The following is a 22,027-nucleotide window of genomic DNA, read 5'->3' on the forward strand; positions in this document are numbered from 1 at the left end:
ATAGTTAAATTTAGAATGAGCAAACACAACTTTTATGTATTGATTTATTCAATTTATATGCCTGCCCATCTAGCAAGTTCTATTTATAATTTTTTTTTAAAAGCAATAGCAGTAGACTTATATACCGCTTCATAGGCCTTTTCAGGCCTCTCTAAGCGGTTTACAGAGAGTCAGCATATTGCCCCCAACAATCTGGGTCCTCATTTTACCCACCTCGGAAGGATGGAAGGCTGAGTCAACCCTGAGCCGGTGAGATTTGAACCGCTGACCTGCTGATCTAGCAGTAGCCTGCAGTGCTGCATTTAACCACTGCGCCACCTTGGCTCAGTGGTCATCTAATTGGCCATCTAAAGAAGGGAACACCCAATTAAATACAAGCCAGTATAAATTACCTACCCACAACTAGTGATTACATATAACTAGTCTCATACATACTCATCACTGTTTTTAAAAATCTATTCTATATCTATTCATCTATTACTAAATTATAGCACAATTTAAAATAACATGAGAAAAATAGTATATTATGATTAGTAATTCAAGTTGGAAAGAATTCCCTTAATATTTCAGATAATGCTGAAGCATGCTTAGTGATTAGCTAGAAGATGACAAATGGATAATAAGAAAAGCACTTGAGAAAAGTAGGAATGACACTAGGAATTTTGAAAGGTTATTCTAAGTTTAGCTGCATATAAGTAGTCATAAGTACTTGCAAATATTGTGGACCTAATTGGCAGAAGAAAGCTCAGGACCACATAGGTTGGAAATGTTCAGAAGAGGCCTTCATCCTGTAGTGGGTGGACAATGACTAAAATGATGAAGTACTTGCCCAAGGTACATATCCAGTGCTATATTCTGTCAGTTCCTAGGTGAGCCTTGGGATAAACTTCAGAAAAAAACAATTGCTCTCAACCTGCCTTCCATTGAGGACCTGTACACTGCAGGAGTCCAAAAGAGGCCTGTGAAAATATCTACTGAAACAATATCTAATTGTTTCAACTTCTACCCTCAAAACGATGCTATAGGGCACTGCACATCAGAACAACTAGACACAAGGACAGTTTTTTCCCCGAATGGCACCACTCTGCTAAACAACTAATCCCCACAACACTGTCAAATTATGTACTAAGAGTATATGCACCAAAGACAAATTCCTTGTGTGTCCAATCACACTTTGCCAATAAAGAATTCAATTCATTCAATTCAATTCAATTCTAAATGCATGCATAGATTAGTCTAGCTATGTTTCCATAGTTTTATTTGTATGTATAGCTACTGGATTCTGTGAATAGAACTTTTCTTTATGAACCAGATGGAATTCTGCATTATTGCCTTCCTTTCATCTTTGTCAAGCAATTTGGATATATTTTGATTTCTGCATTTTATCACTATGTTATGTTGCTTACATTAAAATACGTGAATAGGTTTACATATGAAATAGCACCAGTATTCATCATAATGGAGGAGATCCTGGTGAAGAAGATGCAGGAAATTATCGGATGGGAAGAGAAGGAATCAGATGGCATATTTTCTCCAGGTCAGTAGATTAAAAATGTTCAGTGTTATTCAAATTATGGGACCAGGGTAGTCTGTTGACGTTCGAAATAGTGAGTTCCAGTCTTGCTCTAGGGATATAAGGTGGCTGAATTACTTTGGACCAGCCAGTCTCTCTCAGTCTAACTCATGTCACAGGGTTTTGGTTGTGGGGAAATAGGAAGAAGAGGGAGTGTTAGCTAGGTTTGCCTCTTGAGTTATTTATAAAAATAGTAACTGGAATATATGTACATACTGTACATACATACATAGGTTAGGTTAGGTTTAGGTTTATTCGATTTATATGCCGCCCTTCTCCCAAGGACTCAGGGCGGCGTACAACATTAAAAGAAACACATAATACAAAAGTTAAAAAGAAATTAAATAAAGGATTAGAATATCCCCAAACCCAATTAAAATTAACAATGACACATTTTTTAAAAAAGAATTCAAATTAAAATTAGCAATAATCAATACTTTGATTTGTTTTGTTCAGGCCAGGCCGGCTTGCTGGAAAAGCCAACTTTTTAGGGCGCATCGGAAGGACCGGAGGTCGGGGATTATACGAAGCTCCGGGGGCAGCTCATTCCAGAGGGAAGGGGCTCCCACAGAGAAGGCTCTCCCCCTGGGGGTCGCTAGCCGACACTGTCTGGCCGACGGCACCCTGAGGAGGCCAACTCTGTGGGATCGCACTGGACAATGGGAGGCTACCGGTGGCAGTAGGTGGTCTCGCAGGTACCCTGGGCCTAAGCCATGGAGCACTTTAAAGGTCATAATGAGTGCCTTGAATTGCACCCGGAAGACAACCAGCAACCAGTGCAGGCCGCCTAAAAGGGGTGTAACATGGGAGTACCTGGGTAAGGGTAACATATCTTCCTCTTTTTATTTCTGTCTACACATAAACACGTGAAGTCACTGTAAGGCAGAGAAAGGAAACTTTGATCTGCAGATAATGGTCTGTCTTGCAAGGCCTCTACATCCAGCCTGTGGAAGTCCTTCCCCTCTGTTTCTTTTCTTTACTCTTTCTATGTGGAAATAGGTGACATCTTCATACTGAGAGCAATTGCTTTTAACACCTCAGTAGAATAAAAGCTATGGGAGGATAGTGGGGCATGACTTCAGTTAAGGGAAGCAAAATCTTGGTCCCTGGCATTATCTATGTTACCACAGATTTGGAGACAGGAATCTCAGCCTTGGGCTCCACTCAATACTTCCTTCCTTCCTTAAAATGAATACAGAAATGGCAAAATCATTGTACTGCCTGTGTTTACAGGTGAGTTGCTAACGGTTCACACTGGTTCAGGCAAGCCAGTATTGGAAAGTGTGAACCGTAGGGACGACAGGCTGATCATGCCCCTGAACTGGTTCTCCGGGCACCGAGGCATGGTTTTTTTGGAGATTTTTAATATTCTGCGCATGCGCAGATCTATTTACAGCACACGCTGTAAATGTGGCACAAGCGCACGCAAATCATGTGTGCACCAAGCCGGCAGTAACACCGGCAGCAACCCACCCCTGGCTGGGTTGTAACCTCAAGACTGGATTACTGTAACACACTCTACATGGGGCTGCCCCTGAAGAGTGTCCGAAGACTACAGCTGGTCCAGAATGCAGCCGCGCGAGCGATAATGTGTGTACCTAGATACACCCATGTTACACCTATCCTCCGCGAGCTGCACTGGCTTCCCATTGGTCTCCGGACCCGCTTCAAGGTGCTAGTCGTTACTTTTAAAGCCCTACATGGTTTAGGACCTGGCTACCTGAGAGACCGCCTCCTGCCATTTACCTCCCAACGACCAATAAGATCACACAGGTTGGGCCTCCTCCGGGAGCCGTCAACCGGACAATGCCAGCTGGCGGCTCCCCGAGGGAGGGCCTTCTCTGTAGCTGCACCGGCCTTGTGGAACGAGCTACCTGCAGAGATCCAGATCCTCACCACTCTCCCGGCCTTCCATAAAGAGACCAAGACCTGGCTGTTCTGGCAGGCCTGGGGCTGTTGATTAATTTCCAGCCCCACTTGATGGAATGGATGTTGTATTGATTTTAATTTTGTATTTTTAAATATTTTAAATGCTTTTACTTGTTGTGAGCCGCCCAGAGTCCCTAGGGAGTGGGCGGCATACAAATCCTATTAAAGTTTAAAGAACTCACAGAGAAAAAAGGCATACTTAGTCTTTCTGTTCTATTCTCCGTTCTCAACTATTTTTGTGGCACCCAAAGCTTTATAACAAAGCTGCAAATCACCAGTGGATGAGAGATGATAACAATTTTCACTGATCAACGAAGATGGACCATACCAGATTGAAACAATGATGCTCCTTCTGAGTATCATAGCAGTTTGTGGAATTCAGCATGTTGGAATCAATGCAACATCATTTTTAACATTAATAAATTAGGTTGTATCCTAGTGGATGAGAATGTAATCGGGTTAGTTGTATTTACATAGCAAGCTTTTCACGGCTTTTCTACACAGATCTTCCTTGGCAATGAAAAATGTCCTGAATGGAAATAAGCTGCCTCTAGAAAATTGCAACTGAGAACATTACCTGTGTGGATGATCCATATTCACTACATGGAATAACTTAAATTAGTCTGCCTTTGGTAACTGAAATTTGTCTGTTTGACTTGAAATGATGAGATGAAGCATTAATTCCCAATGACACTCAGCTATTCAAATGGTAATAAAATCTAATTTTTTTACCAGGAGGAAGCATATCAAACCTCTACAGTGTTTTAGTTTCTCGCTATAAATACTACCCTGAGATTAAAGCCAAAGGCATGGCAGCCCTTCCAGAGATCATATTGTTTATTTCTGAACATGTGAGTATTTACGTGTGCAATCACACTTGTATAAAGTTATTTGACTGGCTGACTGCAATTATTTTAATAATACATGGTTGTTGAATGAACTCCCAGTGTGATGGAATGCCACAAGAATGTAGAGCCAGCACAGAAAAGATATCTGAGTCCTGGGAAAGTAGAAACCATGACAAAGAAACGCAAAGCGAGTACACTTTCATTGTATTAACTATATGTTGGAATAGAGGAGGGCTTTAATAGGCTTTCAAAATTCAGTTACAATACCCAAAAGAATTAAAGTACATTTCAAGACCCTTAATGAATCTTTTTTTTCCCTGACTTTACCTACCTCCAAGGACTGACATTCACCAACTCTCGATTCCACTCGCCCTAATTTCAGCAATTGATTACTAACCACGAAGAAAGTTACCTTGTCAAACGGGAGGAAAGTGAATTTTTAATGTATAATTCAGGGCTAGTTATAGAGGTGAGGAAATATTGCTTCCTGATAGCAATAACGTACGTTTGTGGTTTCACTGCATTGTGAATTATTTCTGTCATGACTGCCACAAGAGTTGTACAAAACCCAGAGCAAAGTCAATGAGTGGTATCTGATACATGAATCTTAGCCTAGAAACAGTTATTATAGTTGCAGTCATCCCTGCTCCATGTTGCTGGCACTGTATGATTTTGTGACAACTTAATGCTGCTAATTTCAATTTTGCAAATGGCTCGAGGTGTGTTATAATAGCAATAGACTTATATACCACTTCATAGTGCTTTACAGCCATCTCTAAGTGGTTTACAGTGTTAGCATATTACCCCAACAATCTGGATCCTCATTTTACCAACCTTGGAAGTATGGAAGGATGAGTCAACCTGGAGCTAATGAGAATTGAACTCCTGGCTGTTATTCTAGAAATATTATTATCATATATTAAAGATATAATTGGGAGAATTGGAAAACCATGAGTAACAGCACTCCCATCAGAGGTGGGTTCCTACTGGTTTGGCCCAGTTCGGCCGAATAGGCAGTAACTTGGCTCGCCACGCCCCCAAACCAATTCTATTGGCGGCGCAGTAGGGGCTGCCATCTTGTTTTCTGCTTCTGCACATGTACACATGTGCATTTTTTATAGTGCTGCACATGCACACGTAGCATGCAACAAGCCCTCTGGAACGAGCTCCCTGTGGAGATTCGGACCCTCACCACCTTTCAGGCCTTCCGCAAAGCCCTTAAAACCTGGCTGTTCCAACAGGCCTGGGGCTGACGAGTCCCATCCCCGCTCGAATTGTGTGGCTGTTGATTGTTTTTAAATTTGTCTGTAGTTGTTTGTCTGTTGTTTTCCTCTTGTTTGTATCCCCCCCCTTACTTTGGTTTGTGAGCTGCCCTGAGTCCCTCAGGGAATAGGGCGGCATATAAATGCAATCAAATCAAATCAAATCAAGCATGCGCACACTCACAGCATGTCCCTGAGCAAACCAGTAGTAGAAGAAGCCGGAACCCAGATGTGGGAACATCAGATGTGAAAGACTTGCCTAACGTAAATTTCCATGTGCATAAAATGTTTCTCGCTTTTCCACAATTTAAGGAAGGTGACTAGCCTAAGCAGTTATAAATTAATAAACTGTAAATCAAAGAATTATGAACTTTGATTATATTTCCCATGTGGATCACAACAGTATTATAGATTATATTATGGTGATATTTTGACTGTAGTTCAGACAAGCCACACTCAGTTGGTAATTTCACTTATGAGGTAAGCTCTCATGGAAATAATTTATCTTTTTTTAATTGTTATTTATTTCACCCTCCCTATGCTAGGAAGGTAACTTTCTCAAAACCGATTCAAATTGTTTAGGGTGGTTGCTATTTTTTTGCATTACGCCCCACAATTATATGAAATTGACAATACTGAGAAAGAGAGGAAAGCACTTCCATCAGTAACACCCCCCCCCCCCCAAAAGAAGTAAGTTGTATTATGGCCATTGCTAATTGACTCTCAAAAAATATTTTGAAATCTTTTCTCCTTAGAAGTATTTAATTCTTTGATCACCCGACAAACAGTATTGAGAATTTTGAAAGACATCTGCTGCCTCCTCTAATATCATTACCATTAAGTCTTAATTTGTTTCTTATTTATACACACCTATCCACAGGTTAAAAGGGAAGTGGTGGTTCAGTGGCTAAGATGCTGAGCTTGTCAATCAGAAAGGTTGACAGTTCGACGGTTCAAATCCCTAGTGCTGCGTAATGGAGTGAGCTCCCGTTACTTGTCCCACCTTCTGCCAACCTAGCAGTTCGAAAGCATGTAAAAATGCAAGTAGAAAAATAGGGACCACCTTTGGTGGGAAGGTAGCAGAGTTCTGTGAGCCTTCGGCATTTAGTAATGCCAGCCATATGACCACGGAGAGATCTTCGGACAGTGCTGGCTCTTTGGCTTAGAAACAGAGATGAGCATCGCCCCCTAGAGGCAGGAATGACTAGCACATATGTGTGAGGGGAACCTTTACCTTTAGCTATTCACAGGTTCCTCTAATTTTCATTCAATGGGGTTTGCTACCAGATACAATTATAAGGATTGTTAAAACTCATCCCACTGATATTAGCAGACAACTCATGGCTTTAAACTCAATGTTACCATCTTTCATTTTTCTTAAAACAAGGGCAGTTATAAAATTGTTGATCTCTAATGCATTTTGTGAAGTCTTTTTTTTTTTCCTCCTGTTTGATGATTTCTCCTCTACAGAGTCACTATTCTATAAAAAAGGCAGCAGCCGTTGTGGGAATTGGGGTGGATAATGTTATTGCTATCAAATGTGATGAAAGGTAAGGTTCTTAAAGTTTTCCTGCACAATATCAGTATGTACAATTCGCTTCCTCTAATGTTCTTTTGATATAAATGCATTTTCATCTTCCGGCTCCGTTATTTTCACCAAATGCAGCCCCCTCCCTTCCCAGTAAGTTAAATCTCCCTGAGCAAATGACTTCGTTGTCAGTTATTTGACAGTAATTTCTACTCCCCTGGAGCCTTTCACAAACAGCGAAAAACAGGTACTTTTCCCAGAGCAGCATAGGTTATTTCAATTACTGCCTCTAGACAATTTTTCCTCCAGCATGGTACAGATCTGCCATGAAGTCAAGGGATTCTTGTAAAATGTATCAATTAATTTCTCATAAATAATATATCAGCTCAAACTGGGTCTATTGTCCCCATTGGTGTCGTCAAGATTTAGCTGCTGAAGTTTGTTGCCACAGGAAAAAAAAATGGGTTTATGTCTAAGGATATCAAGAACACCAATGCATATAATGAATGAGTCCATTGGAAAATGAATGATGCTTTAAACGAAGAACATTAGTACAATTTAAAACAATAAATGACTTTTTTCCCCTGAACTTCTACTGTAAATCCAAGTCTACTTCCTCTCCAAGCAGTAAACAAATTTTATTTTATTATTTTATTTTGTTTGGTGAGAGGGAAAAAAGGATAAGGACTTCATTGATATCCTTTATCATTCCTTGAAGATGGAAAAGGAGATTTTCATGGCTTTATGACTTCTGTTGTGTCTTTATTTCCTATTCTCACAGTTTTCTGCATATTCAAAAGTGATTGTCTATTGGTAGATGACTCTGCTTGTGAGGGTTCCCACATAATTATTAATGTAGCCTCCTTCTAAATATGTATTTTTAATGAGAATATTGTTCTAAGTACTGAGGAAGTTTACCATGTATCATGAAGAACATGAACAATGGCGGATTTAAACCTACTAACTCTTCCTTTCTTCTTCACCTTATTGTGTGGTGCTTTTTTGTGTATATAAGTGTATCCATTTTGAGAATGATTGCATGGGACTTGATTCTCATGGGGATTTGTTCAGAAGTACATATCTGTGAATTGTTTAGCTTGCAAAAGAAAGGTTTTTTTTATATGTTTGGAAAATTTGAGCATGCCATCTTTATCAAACGCTACATTTCACTTTTTAAAACATTTAAACAGAGGGAAAATGATTCCATCTGAACTGGAAGAAAATATTATCAAAGTCAAGAGACAGGTTGGTTTGTTTTCTTACTGTATTGGTTTTATGCTTTATGGCATTTTTATTAATTTGATAAAGCAGGTTACTTCCCTTCAAAGATTCATGTCCCAAGAAACCTGTAAAATCTTTCAGTCTCTACTCACGCAACTATTCCTCTGGAACATAATTTGGTTTATAATTTTGAATTATCATGCTAATGGCAATTTGGCTTTAGTGGGATATCTAGAAATATGTAGAAAAGTTTTCTTTTGTTTGTTTGTTTTCCAAAAGGGAAAAGACGAATGAGCAGATACCGATAGAAACAACAGCACATTGTTCAGCTTTACTTCTAACATAGACATCCGTCACCAAAAAAAAAGGTGGTTTTAAAAGACCGTAAAATTTTTCTTCTTCCTCACAGTTCAGTTACACCCCTGAGAAGAATATCATAAGTAAAATCGTCCTTTTGGCACTTCTTATATTAGAAAATCCTGGCATTGGGCAGCCTGCAAAAATTTATAATAGAAAAGCAGTGGGGAAGGAGATTGGTATATAGAAATAGCATCCTTGGCCACCTTGTAGAGTAAACTCAGCCATAGTGTTGTAGAGGAACAATAATTTTAATATCAGGTGGGTCTTTTCTTTTTAAACATTTTTGAACTTAGCTGTTTACTCTGTTTTATTATATTTTTTACTGTCTCCAAAGCATATGTTCAAATTCTGTTTCACTATCAATGCTTTGATTGCATGCAGTTCTTATGTGTTTATCTCATGTTTACTGTTCATGATTTTGAAATTACTTGAGAAAAGGTGGTTTATAAATATATTAATAAAAAAGATAATAAATTCAATAACAGCCTAATAATGATGCAGAAGAGGAGAATACTGTAGTTTGGAACTAAAGGAAAGATTTTGAGCTTAGTAAGAAAGAACAGTAATTACCATTATATCGCAATTTTAATTGAAAACACCTGGAAGTCTAACATTTAGAAGCATGTACATCATTTTGGTTGTGGAGTCAAAAGTGATCGCAAAATAAATTAAAGCAAGAAAAAATAAATAATAATAAATCTAGTTGATATCCCGCAATGTAATCTAATGCAAATGTACACAGATAATATAAAAAAGGGCAGGCAGACACTAGCAATGAAACAATTTCTGTGTTGTTGTATAACATACCTAACCTAACTGAAGACATAAGATTAAAATATACAAGTCTATGGAACTCATATTTCTATGCCCTCACTATGTGCTTCCAGTTTGAAAGTAAAATCTATAAAAAGATCAAAGTTACTCAAAACTCATACATAGTAGAAACAGTAATGTAATATCTAGAAATTAGTCTTTCCATTGTCTCAGTTCCAATCTGAATCCACTACATAGATGACATCTTTGTCAAAATAAAACATAATAGTTAGAAAAAATAGAATCAACCTTACTCACAAGGGAATCAAATTCACAGAAACAAAAAACAATACATTAATCCTTATAGACTTCCTAATTATACAAAAATACAGCATGTTGCAAACATAAATCTGCCAGAAAACAAACCAAATCTCCAACTACAATCATCTCAGCCAAATAGCACATAACAATACTGAATATTAAAATGAGCCATGGCACACTGCAACGCATTGGAATCACATAAAGAAAAAATAAACTACTTACACGACACTTTCAATACACTAAATAGCCACACATTTTCATCAAAAGGTCAAGCCAACCAACAAAAACATAAATGTTACAAACCATAAAAATTATAGGCCATCTCCTATCTCAAATTTATTTTAATCAAATTTAAAATAATCATGGTAAACAAACCAACAAAGTTCTTGAAGAATATATTAAGCAAACCAAAAGACCAAACACTGAGATAAAACAGGAGTCACATATAAAATAAACTTCAACACCTGTGAACACCACATAGGTGTATAGGGCAAACTTGCAGAGAGCAAAAAAAGTGATCAACTAATGTAGATTAAATCCTCTCTATAGATGTATTAAAAGAGTATACCAGATCAACTTTCAACAACAGTAAACCATCATAGATTAATCCACCAGTAGCTGAATAGATTAGAGACACTCCTCGCCAATCTAATAATAAAACAAGCTACAATGCAGCAATCACAGAAAAATAGCAATAGCAATAGCAGTTAGACTTATATACCGCTTCATAGGGCTTTCAGCCCTCTCTCAGCGGTTTACAGAGTCAGCGTATCGCCCCCACAGTCTGGGTCCTCATTTTACCCACCTCGGAAGGATGGAAGGCTGAGTCAACCTTGAGCCGGTGAGATTAGAACCGCTGAACTGCAGATAACAGTCAGCTGAAGTGGCTGCAGTACTGCACCCTAACCACTGCGCCATAGTACCTTAAGAATCAAGAAAGCCTTAGTTTCTACAAAACACCTGTCCGCATCCCATCTAAGAAAGCAGGCAAAACAGAAGGATATATATACTCTTTGCCAACCTACAAATCTTCCAAAATATTTTCCTAGTGATGTCATCTAATCGGTCAATGAAATCTCAGCAACCTCAAAATCAAGTTAGAAGTCCAAGAATGGAACATGTCAACCTTGCCTTGAGCTATATGTATTCACTGCTGTTGTGAAAATGCATTTCCCTTTCCCAATTCCAAGATCAAACCCATCTAATTAAATTGGTGAGACTATGGATAAAATGGATAGGCAATCTTTTCAGTCAATGGACATGTTTAGAATTTTGACATCAGATAATAGATTGATAAAATGATTACTGTAGTGCAGTGTTTCTCAACCTTGGTGACTTTAAGTCCTGTGGACTTCAACTCCCAGAATCCCCCAGCCAGCTGGGGGATTCTGGGAGTTGAAGTCCACAGGACTTAAAGTCACCAAGGTTGAGAAACACTGCTGTAGTGGATCAGTCTTTTACTATTGATTTATTTTTTCAAGTGCTTCAGATGTGTCCTATGATCCCAGATTCTTGTTGGCATATTCTCATAAAAATTTTTTTAGGATGCTCGGACTCACCATTTTTAAATTTTCTAATAATGTCTATGAAACTCAGTGGTACTTTAATAATGATATGTGGGCTTAGAAGGTAAACAGGACTTAGACAAAGTTGTACTTCGAAGGGAAGTGTTAGATTGAGAATGATCCCAGAAGTCACTTCATATTGTTGTCCATATTACCTTGAAGTACCCAGAAATCAGTCTTCACTTGAGAGTGTTACAAGATATGCTTTGTTTGGTTGAAAGAAGGCATTTCATTTTATTTATTGTCATATTTTTATGAATGTGATATTTATTATCTGGTAGTTAATAAGGAAGGTGTTTAAAGTTATTAAAGTTTAAAGTACGCAAGTTGTTACATACATGAATCGATCACTTCTCAGCTAAAATGTCCTAATTATACAGAAACTAGCCACCCAGCCATCCAAAAGGGAAAGATGTTTTAATTATAATAATGATTATGACAGAGGACAAATTGTGTCAGCCTCTGCTTTGCTGCTGCTTCGGCTGCCATTGAAATGGGGAGGGGGGGGCATGGTATTTGGGAGGGGGTTACTAATTGTGCTGGAGGAAGATTCTGGAGTTTCTGCTGCCTGTCTTACTGCGCATGCGGAGGAGGTTTCCCGCCAAGGCCAACGGCACCGACATTCCATCTTGGTGATGCCTTTCGAAGTTATCTCGCACCTGACACTTGGGAGAATTATGATTGGACTGTAACTGGGATGCCAAGGGGTGGGGAATGGGTTATTCTATATATCATTTGCTTTCGCGCCTAAATAATCAGTCTTCACTTTGCTACGCTTCTGATCATTTATAATTAGCAAAAGTACACTTGATTTCTATCAATGGAGTCTCGTGGTTTTCTTTCCTAATTATTCAATGGAGGAGTGCTGACAAATTGCATGTACTTTAATGTAGGATGTTGTATTCTTTTTCAGGGAAAAATACCACTGTATGTTAGTGCCACAGCTGGGACAACTGTCTATGGAGCCTTTGATCCTCTGGCTAACATTGCTGACATTTGTGAAAAATACAATCTTTGGATGCATGTGGATGTAAGATCGCTGTTTTCACACTCAATGCTGCAACAAATTAGTGGTGAGATAGAACTTGGGCTGCTCTATAAGCTGCTGCCAGCTGTCCCCTCACAAATGTGTAGGCCCAGCTTCCTCAGTATGCAAAGTCAGCTTAACACAGCTGAGAAATCAGCTTTATGAGTCTAGAAAAAAAATATGTGTATTGATTGAATTTATAGGCAGCCCATTTTACCTTCCAAAATGACTCTGGGTGGTTTTCATGCTTTGAAGAGAGGTTGTTTGTTTCTGTGGATCTTTCAAACTCTAGTTTCTTTTCAGATTGTATAAAACCTATTTGATAGATAAATATACACATGCACCAAAGGCATGTGTATAAATGACAGTTATTAAGACAATTTAGAACTCAGTGAATAGGTTGATTTATAAAATCGGTTTCTAATTGCATGTGATGAGTAGAGATAACCATGAAAGACATTACTGGCTTTCAAGGAGAGAAACCTCATTGCCACCCTTAAGATTATTCATTTAATGTAAACATAGGTAAGAAGAAAACTTTGGTTATATCAGAATAACACCCTGAGCCAGAATATAACTAAAGGGAAGTTGTAAGAGATTCTATTTGATTTCAGTAATTCCCTTCCTATGACTAATTCATATTATTCAGTACATAATAGGACACATTTTAAAACAGTACTTTGCGTTGACTCCTGGCAACTGCCTGAACTGCTGAAGCCAAAAGACTCAATTTCACCCAGACAACTAAGTGCCAAAGGATTAAGACTCATAGACTAGCTCTCAAACAGTGCTGTATTTAAATTTTAAAGAGCTTACTTTAACTTCAAATGTTTTAAACACAATATTTTCAATGATGGATACAAGTAGAAAACTGAAGTCAAATAATAACCTGCTCCACCATCATATTAGCATACTATTATATCCAGTTTGATCTAGTGGTTAGGGCCCAGGCTAGAACCTGGAAGACCAAGGGTTCTCCTTAGCCATGAAGCCAGCAGTTATCTGTAAAAATAAGAAAGGTTGGTTATAAGTAAATAAAATAGTGATTTGTATATACTGGAAGTGACAAAAAGTAAAAAAAAACAGACAGGATCAACATAATAACTATAATAACAATATAAAATAAATTCAATCCTTATGCTTATCATTAGATGTCATATTCTAAGTACCGTCCTTAACATTAGAGAATAAGTTTCTTTCCAGTTGCCCCAATAGAGCTAAAGCTACTCATGAGATGACAAAGTTCATATTTTAGAAATATGATTAAACATTGCATGGTTCCTTGATTGTAACATTTTTGCTCACGTTTTGACGTAGTGATTTAAAACCAAAACAAGGCTACAACTGGAAAGACCAGATCATATGAATTAAGAAACCTTTAAATATTTTACAATGCCCACATTAATATATATATATATATATATATATATATATATATATATATATATATATTATATATATATATATATATATAATGATCATTCTTTGAGTGTCTAAATGAATTTGAAATAATATTTTCTAATTAGTCAATTTCATGTTTAAATTGTAAAATGTATATTCACATTGCCTTCAGAAATCATGGGGGCTTCATCACTGGAAGTTTTTAAGTACAGACTGGGCAGCCACTTAAAATGGTATAGGATTTCCTGGGGGTGGACTAGAAGACCTCCAAAGTCATTCTATTCTATTCTATTCTATTCTATTCTATTCTATTCTACTCTACTCTACTCTACTCCTGTTCTTGTTCCTGTTCCATTCCTTCACACTTGGTATCATTGATTCTCCAAAATTGGATATTCTAGTTTTTCCTTCCACTATTGAAGTATATAATTAATACTAATACAATAACTTTTATTGTTAATTCCTATAGAACACAATTCTTTCCATTCAAGCGCTGCTTCCTCTCCCAGAATATAACAGAACAGAAAGAACTATTCTGTATTCTACTTAGGGAAAAGCAAAACATTTATAAAATCAGACAATCAGACTTTTCTCTTTTCTCTGTTTTCTCATTTTGGGATTTAGTTTCTCTTTTCCCTGATATTTTTGAAAGGTAGTAGGTATGGCTGGCAAAATGTGATAACAGGTGGAATCTTTTGATTCAGATAACTCTGTGCTTCATTTCAATAGGCGTCATGGGGAGGTGGCTTATTATTGTCAAGAAAGCATTCCCATAAGTTGAGCGGCATTGAAAGGTAAGCATCTTGTGATGCAATTTATTTGTACAGCAGTGATATTAATATATTACTTTTTGTTTGTTTGTTCCTAACCTCTCCCCTGAAGAGAAGATAAAGAATATAATTACAATGATAATGATTCATGAACAACCAAAGTTGTTATGAGAAGCAGAGGGGGGGGGGGAGGAATCTAGATCCTATTTCTTCAACCTGTGCATCAATTGAAGGAGGAAGAGATATATGTTGTGAAAACGGGAAAAAAAACATTAATAAGCCCAGTTCAACTAATTGCCAGAGGATATAATTTCCCCCCTAAAAAACCCCATTCACACTTGCAGTTAAACTGAATGTGGGAATACTTCCCTCATTTTATGTACCAAGTAAAGGAACCGGTAATAACCAGGAACGAAAAAGCTTATCTATATATATATTTATTTTATTTGTTTGTTTTTATTAGATTTCTTTGCCACCTATACCACTTTGAGGCAACTCCGGGTGACTTACAAACATTCAACGACAATAAAATCATGAACAATAAATATTTCTAATGACAGTATTACATTACAGTTAAAAAGAAGAAGAGGGAGGCACATGGGAGTGGGTTCTCCCCTTAATCCATCAACCACTTCCAGTCTGATGCGTATATACAGTGAACAGTGGATGTTCACTAAGTTGGTGTGATTGTATGGTGCCTGAATCACTAGCGAATGCATACGTTTACATAGGATCATAGTGTGACTGGTGATCTGTACATAATTTTAGAGTTTATTTTTTTTCCAGCTTTTTTTTAAAAAACCTGATATTCTTTTCTTTTAAGTGTTCCACATTTAACACCCCTTTTCTTTCTATGTTTCTTTTTTGTTGAGTTTCTATAATCATATAGTTGCAGATATCAGCACAGATATTAATGCAGTTGCAGATATTAAAGTTCTCTTCTTTAATTAGAGCCAATTCTGTTACATGGAATCCTCACAAACTGATGGGCGTTCCGCTACAGTGCTCGGCTTTTTTAGTCCATGAAAAGGTAATTTCCTTCTCTTTTTTTTTGGCCCAGGTAGGTCTACTTTTTTGCTATAAAAACAAGATTTCTATCTAAATAATGTTGAAATAATATTGCACAAGGAAAGATTTGTAGGACAAGGCACCCTCTGTATCACATGGAAGCTACTTTTACTGTAATGAATTTGCTTGCTTTTGAGCAATCATAGCAATAGCAATAGGACTTAGGCTTACCGTTTTTTTTAAAAAGTATAAGACGTACCTTTTTTCCCTTAAAAAAGAGGGTGAAAATCTGGGTGCGTCTTATACACTGAATACAGAATTTTTGGCCTACCAAAACACCACCCCCTTTGCAAAAATGGATGTGCGGAGGGTTTGGGAGGCTTGCAAGGTGTTACTGGAGACTGAGGAGGGCAAAAACGAACAAAAAAGGGCCCCTTTTGCTCGTTTTGCCCCTCCCCCTAGCCCCCAGGAGCAATAGCAATAGCAGTTCGACTTATATATCACTTCATAGGGCTTTCAGCCCTCTCTAAGCGGTTTACAGAGTCGGCATATCGCCCCCACCGTCTGGGTCCTCATTTCACCCACCTCGGAAGGATGGAAGGCTGAGTCAACCCTGAGCCGGTGAGATTTGAACAGCCGAACTGCAGAACTGCAGTCAGCTGAAGTAGCCTGCAGTGCTGCATTTAACCACTGTGCCACCTCGCACTCTACAAGCCTCCCAAAGCTCTGCATGCCCACCCTTTTTTTGCAAAAAATGAGGCATGCCAGAGGGTTTGAGAGGCATGCATAGTGCAAAAACTTTCTTTTAATTTCCCTCTTCAAAATCATGATGCCGATACTTATACTCCAGTGCATGTTATAGTCCGAAAAATACGGTACATACCACTTCACAGCCTTCTTTAAGTCATTTAGAGTCAGCATATTGCCCCCAACAATGCGGGTTCTCATTTTACTGATCTCGGAAGGATGGAAAGCTGAGTCAACCTTGAGCCGGTGGGACTTGAACTGCCAAACTGCTGGGAACCAGCAGTCAGCAGAAGTAGCCTGAAGCACTACACTCTAACCACTGTACCACCATGGGTCTACAGGCAATAGAGATGTTTAGTGGAACTGGGGAGGGTTTGATCCAGCACGCGCTTGCTACGGAATACAAGTGAGGCTCCTTAGGAGAAAAAAGTGATGGAACTAACTTGCAACCTTCCCTGCTGGCATCACCGTTGACTCTGCTTGTGGGAAACTGACAAGGAAGATTGCAAAAGGTAGCCCACATGGCCCTGAGACACTACAACTGTTGCCAAGCACTTGAATCATGAACCAATGATGAGCACAGGACTGCAGTGACAGCCAGAATTTTGAGGACTGGTTGTAATTACCATTTGTTCAGTACTATCACAACTTTAGTCACTGAACGATGGCCCTTAACTGAGGAGCGCTTGTAATACATGGATGTTATACATTTGGCTTAGTGGGAATCACAGTCCAGTCCCGATTCATTTCTAGAAGGATATCAGATCATAACAATATGTAAAATAAAATTGTTGGTAGAAGCTTTTCTCATTCTGTATCTCCTCTAGGGTCTTCTCCAAGCCTGCAACCAGCTCCGTGCTGACTATCTCTTCCAACCAGACAAGGCTTATGATACAGTTTATGACACCGGAGACAAGGCAATCCAGTGTGGTCGACATGTTGATGTCTTCAAATTGTGGCTAATGTGGAGATCTAAAGTAGGAGCACATTCATTACTGGATGAAGCATCCGACTAAAGATGAACGAGTCGGTTGCTTTCTTAGTTTTTAATGTTAGATTTAGTTCATTCTGTGACAAACTGCATCACTTGAGAATATTTTTTTCAATGAAAATTAATACTATTAATAAATGAATACACACATATCCATTTGCAATACATTTGAATGAGTGAGTGACTGAGTGAATGAATGAAAAATAATATGGATTCTGATTACTATTTCTGGGCCTCAGCAATAAAAGTATTTATCTACCATTGTTGGACTTCTTTTTAATGAAGCTCTAATAAAAATCTGCAGAGGAATCTTTGTATTCTTGAAAAGGCAGCTTCTGAAATTTCAATATAGCCATTTATGTTACTTTACAGTGGGAGGACCTCATTTTAATTGTTTGTTGCCCCCAGATAAATCATTGACATTTTACTTTGCAAACTTGCAGTATGTAATAGAATGACTCATGTTTGTTCTGCCTTTTGTATCTTACAGGGCACAGGAGGATTTGAAATTCTTATCAACAAATTTTTGGAACTTGCGGAATATCTTTATAAGGAACTCAAGACAAGAAACAACTATGAGCTGGTTTTTGATGCGGAGGTTAGGAGTTAACAGTGGCAATAAGTCTCTGTATTACTTCTTTATTTTGTTAATCTATAGTTTCCAGATCCCACAAAAGTCTTCTTCACAAAGGATGAAAAGAGTCAGTTTGGTCTAGTGGTTAAGACACCAGCTAAAAAGCAGAACGTGAGTTCAAATCCCACTTTAGCAATGAAAACTAGCTGGGTGACTTTGGGTCAGTCTCTCTCAGCCAGAGGTGAGATTCAGCCAGTTTGGACTGGTACGGGTGAATCAGATGATCATTTTACATCTGGTTCGCCAAACTGGTAGTTGAAAGGACTGGCTGGCCACCCCCACCTAGCTCTGCCCCTCCCAGGAGTCTCCACACAGCCTGTTTTGGATGCCAGGTAAGTGCAGGGCCCATGCGGAGGCTCTGGGATGGGAGGGCGAAAAATGGGCCTCCCGGAAGTTCCAGAAGCTCCAGATGTCCAGTGTCTGGAGGGTCTCTGGAGCCCAGGAGAGGCTCTTTTTGCTCTCCCAGATGCTCGAAAAAAGCCTCCAGAGATTGGGGAGGGTGAAACACTCCCCCACCATGACGAGTAGGCCATATCACCATGGCCACACCCACCCAGCAATCTGGCAGAGAACGGGTTGCTAAAATTTTTCAATCCCACCTCTGCTTTCATCCCAATCTATGCCACTGGGTTATTATTGTGGGAAAATAGGAGGAAGAAGGGATATTGCCTGTATTTGCACTCTTGAGTTATTTGTAAACACAATAATGACAGGATATAAATAAAGTAAATAAATGGGCACACTAAGTTAATTATCACAGAAGTTACAAAGGTCTTCCAATCTTTCTTGGCTGGATTATAAGGAATGAATATGTTTTTTTCTCTCCCCCCCCCCACCCTCTCCAATCCTTTTTTTTCCCTAGTCTTTTTTTTCCTCCTTAGCTGAAACTTTGCATATGAACCTTCATGCAAGTGAATTATTTGCATTACACATTCTGGGTGTGAATCAAGATTTCCGGTGACTAGGAACAATGAATCATCTTTTTCCTTAAGTTCAGAAGCTGCCAAATAAATTAATCAGATTAAATGAAAATATGTTTTAAAAATGGGCATGAACCTCACATTTCTGCTTCAGCTGAGTAGAATTCTAATGCCTGAATTCTACATTTTCCAGAACTTCTTTACAAATTCATGTGGGTGCATATTTATTTGATGTTAAGCCCCAGAGATTTCCCCGAGCTATTAATGTGTAAAATGTAAAATGTTTCATAAATATGTGAACATCAGAAAAGGCAATCCTTAGTTTTCATAATGCCCCAGGAGAGAAAAATAGAGTTGCAAATGTGCAACATGAATCAAAAGACATAAAAATGCTTCACAAATAGCAGTTGTAAAATTATCACTAAACTAAAAAAAAGGATTATGAAAAGTTAAACTAAATATAAGTTAGATCTGGAAAGGTTCCACAGCCTAAATTTTTGGTATTTATGGAATGTTCTTCCCACACATCACTTTTTTTTTTTTTGAGCTAATGGAAAATAACCAAATTTAAAACCTGTAATAGCTCATTGCGATGCCTCAGAGACTTGTATATAATTAATGAAATTTAAATAGACTGTGTTTTCACACATTTTATCTCTTTAGATATTAATAAACATCTCATGGAAATATCCCACACCTGAACCAACGATAATTCTCAATAAAATAAGTTAAAATTTATGTTCATGCAGAAACAAATTCGGCCAATATTTAAGATTGCAGTGAACTTAATTAAAAAAAAACAAGTTTTAGCTTAATTCATTATGATTTTTGACTCCGCAGTGGAGAAGTCACCCCTGAGCTATTTCATGATGTTTATTGGGTTGGCGGTAGAAAATATTTTACCCTATGTTAAACACACATGAATAGTTGTGTTTAATGAAGAGGCAATTCTGAAGGAAGGAAGTAGAACGGCTGAAGTTTCCAATGAGTTTTTTTTTCATGCTGGGCATTAAATGGAAACAGAAGAACTTGTGCATTAGGTACAAGAAAATGCCAACAGAGGAAATCATCAACAAGAGCCGAGGTGGCGCAGTGATTAGGGTGCAGAACTGCAGACCACTTCAGCTGACTGTTATCTGCAGTTCAGCGGTTCTAATCTCACCGGCTCAAGCCGGCTCAAGGTGACTCAGCCTTCCATCCTTCCGAGGTGGGTAAAATGAGGACCCGGATTGTTGTTGGGGGCGATATGCTGACTCTGTAAACCGCTTAGAGAGGGCTGAAAGCCCCATGAAGCGCTATATAAGTCTAACTGCTATTGCTATTGCTAATCTCACTGGCTCAAGGTTGACTCAGCCTTCCATCCTTCCGAGGTGGGTAAAATGAGGACTCGGATTGTTGTTGGGGGCGATATGCTGACTCTGTAAACCGCTTAGAGAGGGCTGAAAGCCCTATGAAGCGCTATATAAGTCTAACTGCTATTGCTATTGCTATCATGGGCTTACCATGGGTAAGTAAGGATTTTGCATAGCGTGGATTTATTCTAATTTTGTTTATAAGACTTCAGGTTACAACTTCCCCTGCCTGTTTGGTAAAGTAGAACGTTTGTTGCAGAAATAAAAATGTTTGATTTTACCTCTTCTTTTTTTAAAGCCTGAATTCAGCAATGTATGTTTCTGGTATATCCCACCAAGTCTTCGACATATCCCCAAAGGGCCAGAAAGAGACAAAAGACTCCATCAGGTAAAAGCTCATGTGTACATTTTCTGTCAGAGCAGGGTTTATTTTTTCAAACTTGGTAACTTTAATAGTGTGGATTTCAATTCCCAAAATTCTCTACCCAACCATTCTGGGTATGGAATTCTAGGAGTTGAAGTCTACACATATTAAAGTTGCCAAGTTTGAAAAGCAAATGGTTGGAACAAGTGTTTACAGAACTAAAATGTTCTATCTGTCCCTCCATATTTCAGATAAGTTAAATATATTAGAGGAGAACTCCTACTATCTTTACCAATGATCCATTGAGTATGACAGCTACAGATGTAGGATCATGCAATTGGGGAAGGGTAGTCTAATCTATGCATAGTAGATACAATCTGCAATGGCAGAAGGTCTGGTTTTGCCTTTAGTCTCTGATGGACATATCTCAGTGGTTCCCAAACTTGGCAACTTTAAGACTTGTGGACTTCAACTCCCAGAATTCTCCAGCCAGCTCTGCTTCAATTCTGGGAGTTGAAGTCCACAAGTCTTAAAGTTGCCAAGTTTGGGAACCACTGACATATCTGAATGTTTCTGTCCTGCATGGATGTCATCCAACATTTCATTCCAGGATGTTTCTACTTGATTTCTTTTTCTAATGAAAGACCCACCATTGAATCGTGTTTTTTTCATTCCTTAATTTGCTTTATTGAATTATGATAAGGCATAAATAATACATTATATTACTTGAATACCGTGCTATTTATACCGTATTGACTAGAGAATATTAACACTAGAATGTTTAAATCTTTAGATGTTAATATTAAGACATCTCTAAAATATAAAAAATGTTAATATCAATATTAAGACATCTCTAAAATGTCAATATTGATAAGCGTAAGGTTCACCAAATTTTAATAAGATATAAATATACAATTTAATCATATTTCTGCCATCATTCCAAAATAATGGCTACAACTACTTTTTCTTTAGTCTCTTCAATGCATTGTCCCAGGAATTAAGTATTGTTTTCTTCCCTATCTACCCAGGTTGCTCCAAAAATAAAAGCGAGGATGATTGAAGAAGGCACTACCATGGTTAGCTACCAACCTTTGGGGGACAATGTCAACTTCTTCCGAATGGTCTTCTCTAATCCAGCAACCAAAAAATCAGATGTTGATTTCCTCTTGGCAGAAATTGAAAGACTTGGGAAGGATTTATGATAATCAGAAAAAAAATGTATTATTAGTATTGTGGGGATTCTTTACAGCAGTGTTTCTCAACCTTGTCAACTTTAACATGAGTGTACTTCAACTCCCAGAATTCCCCAGTCAGCCCTCTTGACTAGAGAATTCTGGAAGCTGAAGTCCACATCTTAGAGTTGTCAAAGTTGTGGAACACGGATTGACAAAGGCCTGTTGTTATTTTTTTTCATAAAAGTGCTGCGCTGTAGTTTCCTTTCTTTCTGCTATTT

General features: G+C 38.2%; 1 protein-coding gene across 1 annotated transcript; it reads left to right on the top strand.

Moving 5' to 3' along the window:
• Positions 1 to 1,153: 1,153 nt before the first annotated feature.
• On the top strand, positions 1,154 to 21,776 carry LOC116512388 (glutamate decarboxylase 1-like). The gene is made up of 11 exons (XM_032222853.1): positions 1,154 to 1,537; positions 4,238 to 4,353; positions 7,083 to 7,162; positions 8,331 to 8,385; positions 12,274 to 12,390; positions 14,518 to 14,582; positions 15,510 to 15,588; positions 17,141 to 17,290; positions 17,795 to 17,902; positions 20,509 to 20,598; positions 21,603 to 21,776. Exons 1-11 carry the CDS (start codon positions 1,396 to 1,398, stop codon positions 21,774 to 21,776), a joined length of 1,176 nt encoding a protein of 391 aa, XP_032078744.1. The 5' UTR covers positions 1,154 to 1,395.
• The last annotated feature ends 251 nt before the right edge of the window (positions 21,777 to 22,027 follow it).

The sequence above is a fragment of the Thamnophis elegans genome, chromosome 8 (assembly GCF_009769535.1).
Source record: "Thamnophis elegans isolate rThaEle1 chromosome 8, rThaEle1.pri, whole genome shotgun sequence".
Lineage (NCBI taxonomy): Eukaryota > Metazoa > Chordata > Lepidosauria > Squamata > Colubridae > Thamnophis > Thamnophis elegans.

Excerpts from the sequence above, each read along its gene's own strand:
- LOC116512388 (XM_032222853.1), top strand. The coding sequence starts at position 1,396 with ATGTTGCTTACATTAAAATACGTGAATAGGTTTACATATGAAATAGCA. Across the intron at positions 7,163-8,330 it reads GCTATCAAATGTGATGAAAG|AGGGAAAATGATTCCATCTG; the intron begins GTAAGGTTCTTA and ends ACATTTAAACAG. Across the intron at positions 15,589-17,140 it reads CTTTTTTAGTCCATGAAAAG|GGTCTTCTCCAAGCCTGCAA; the intron begins GTAATTTCCTTC and ends TATCTCCTCTAG.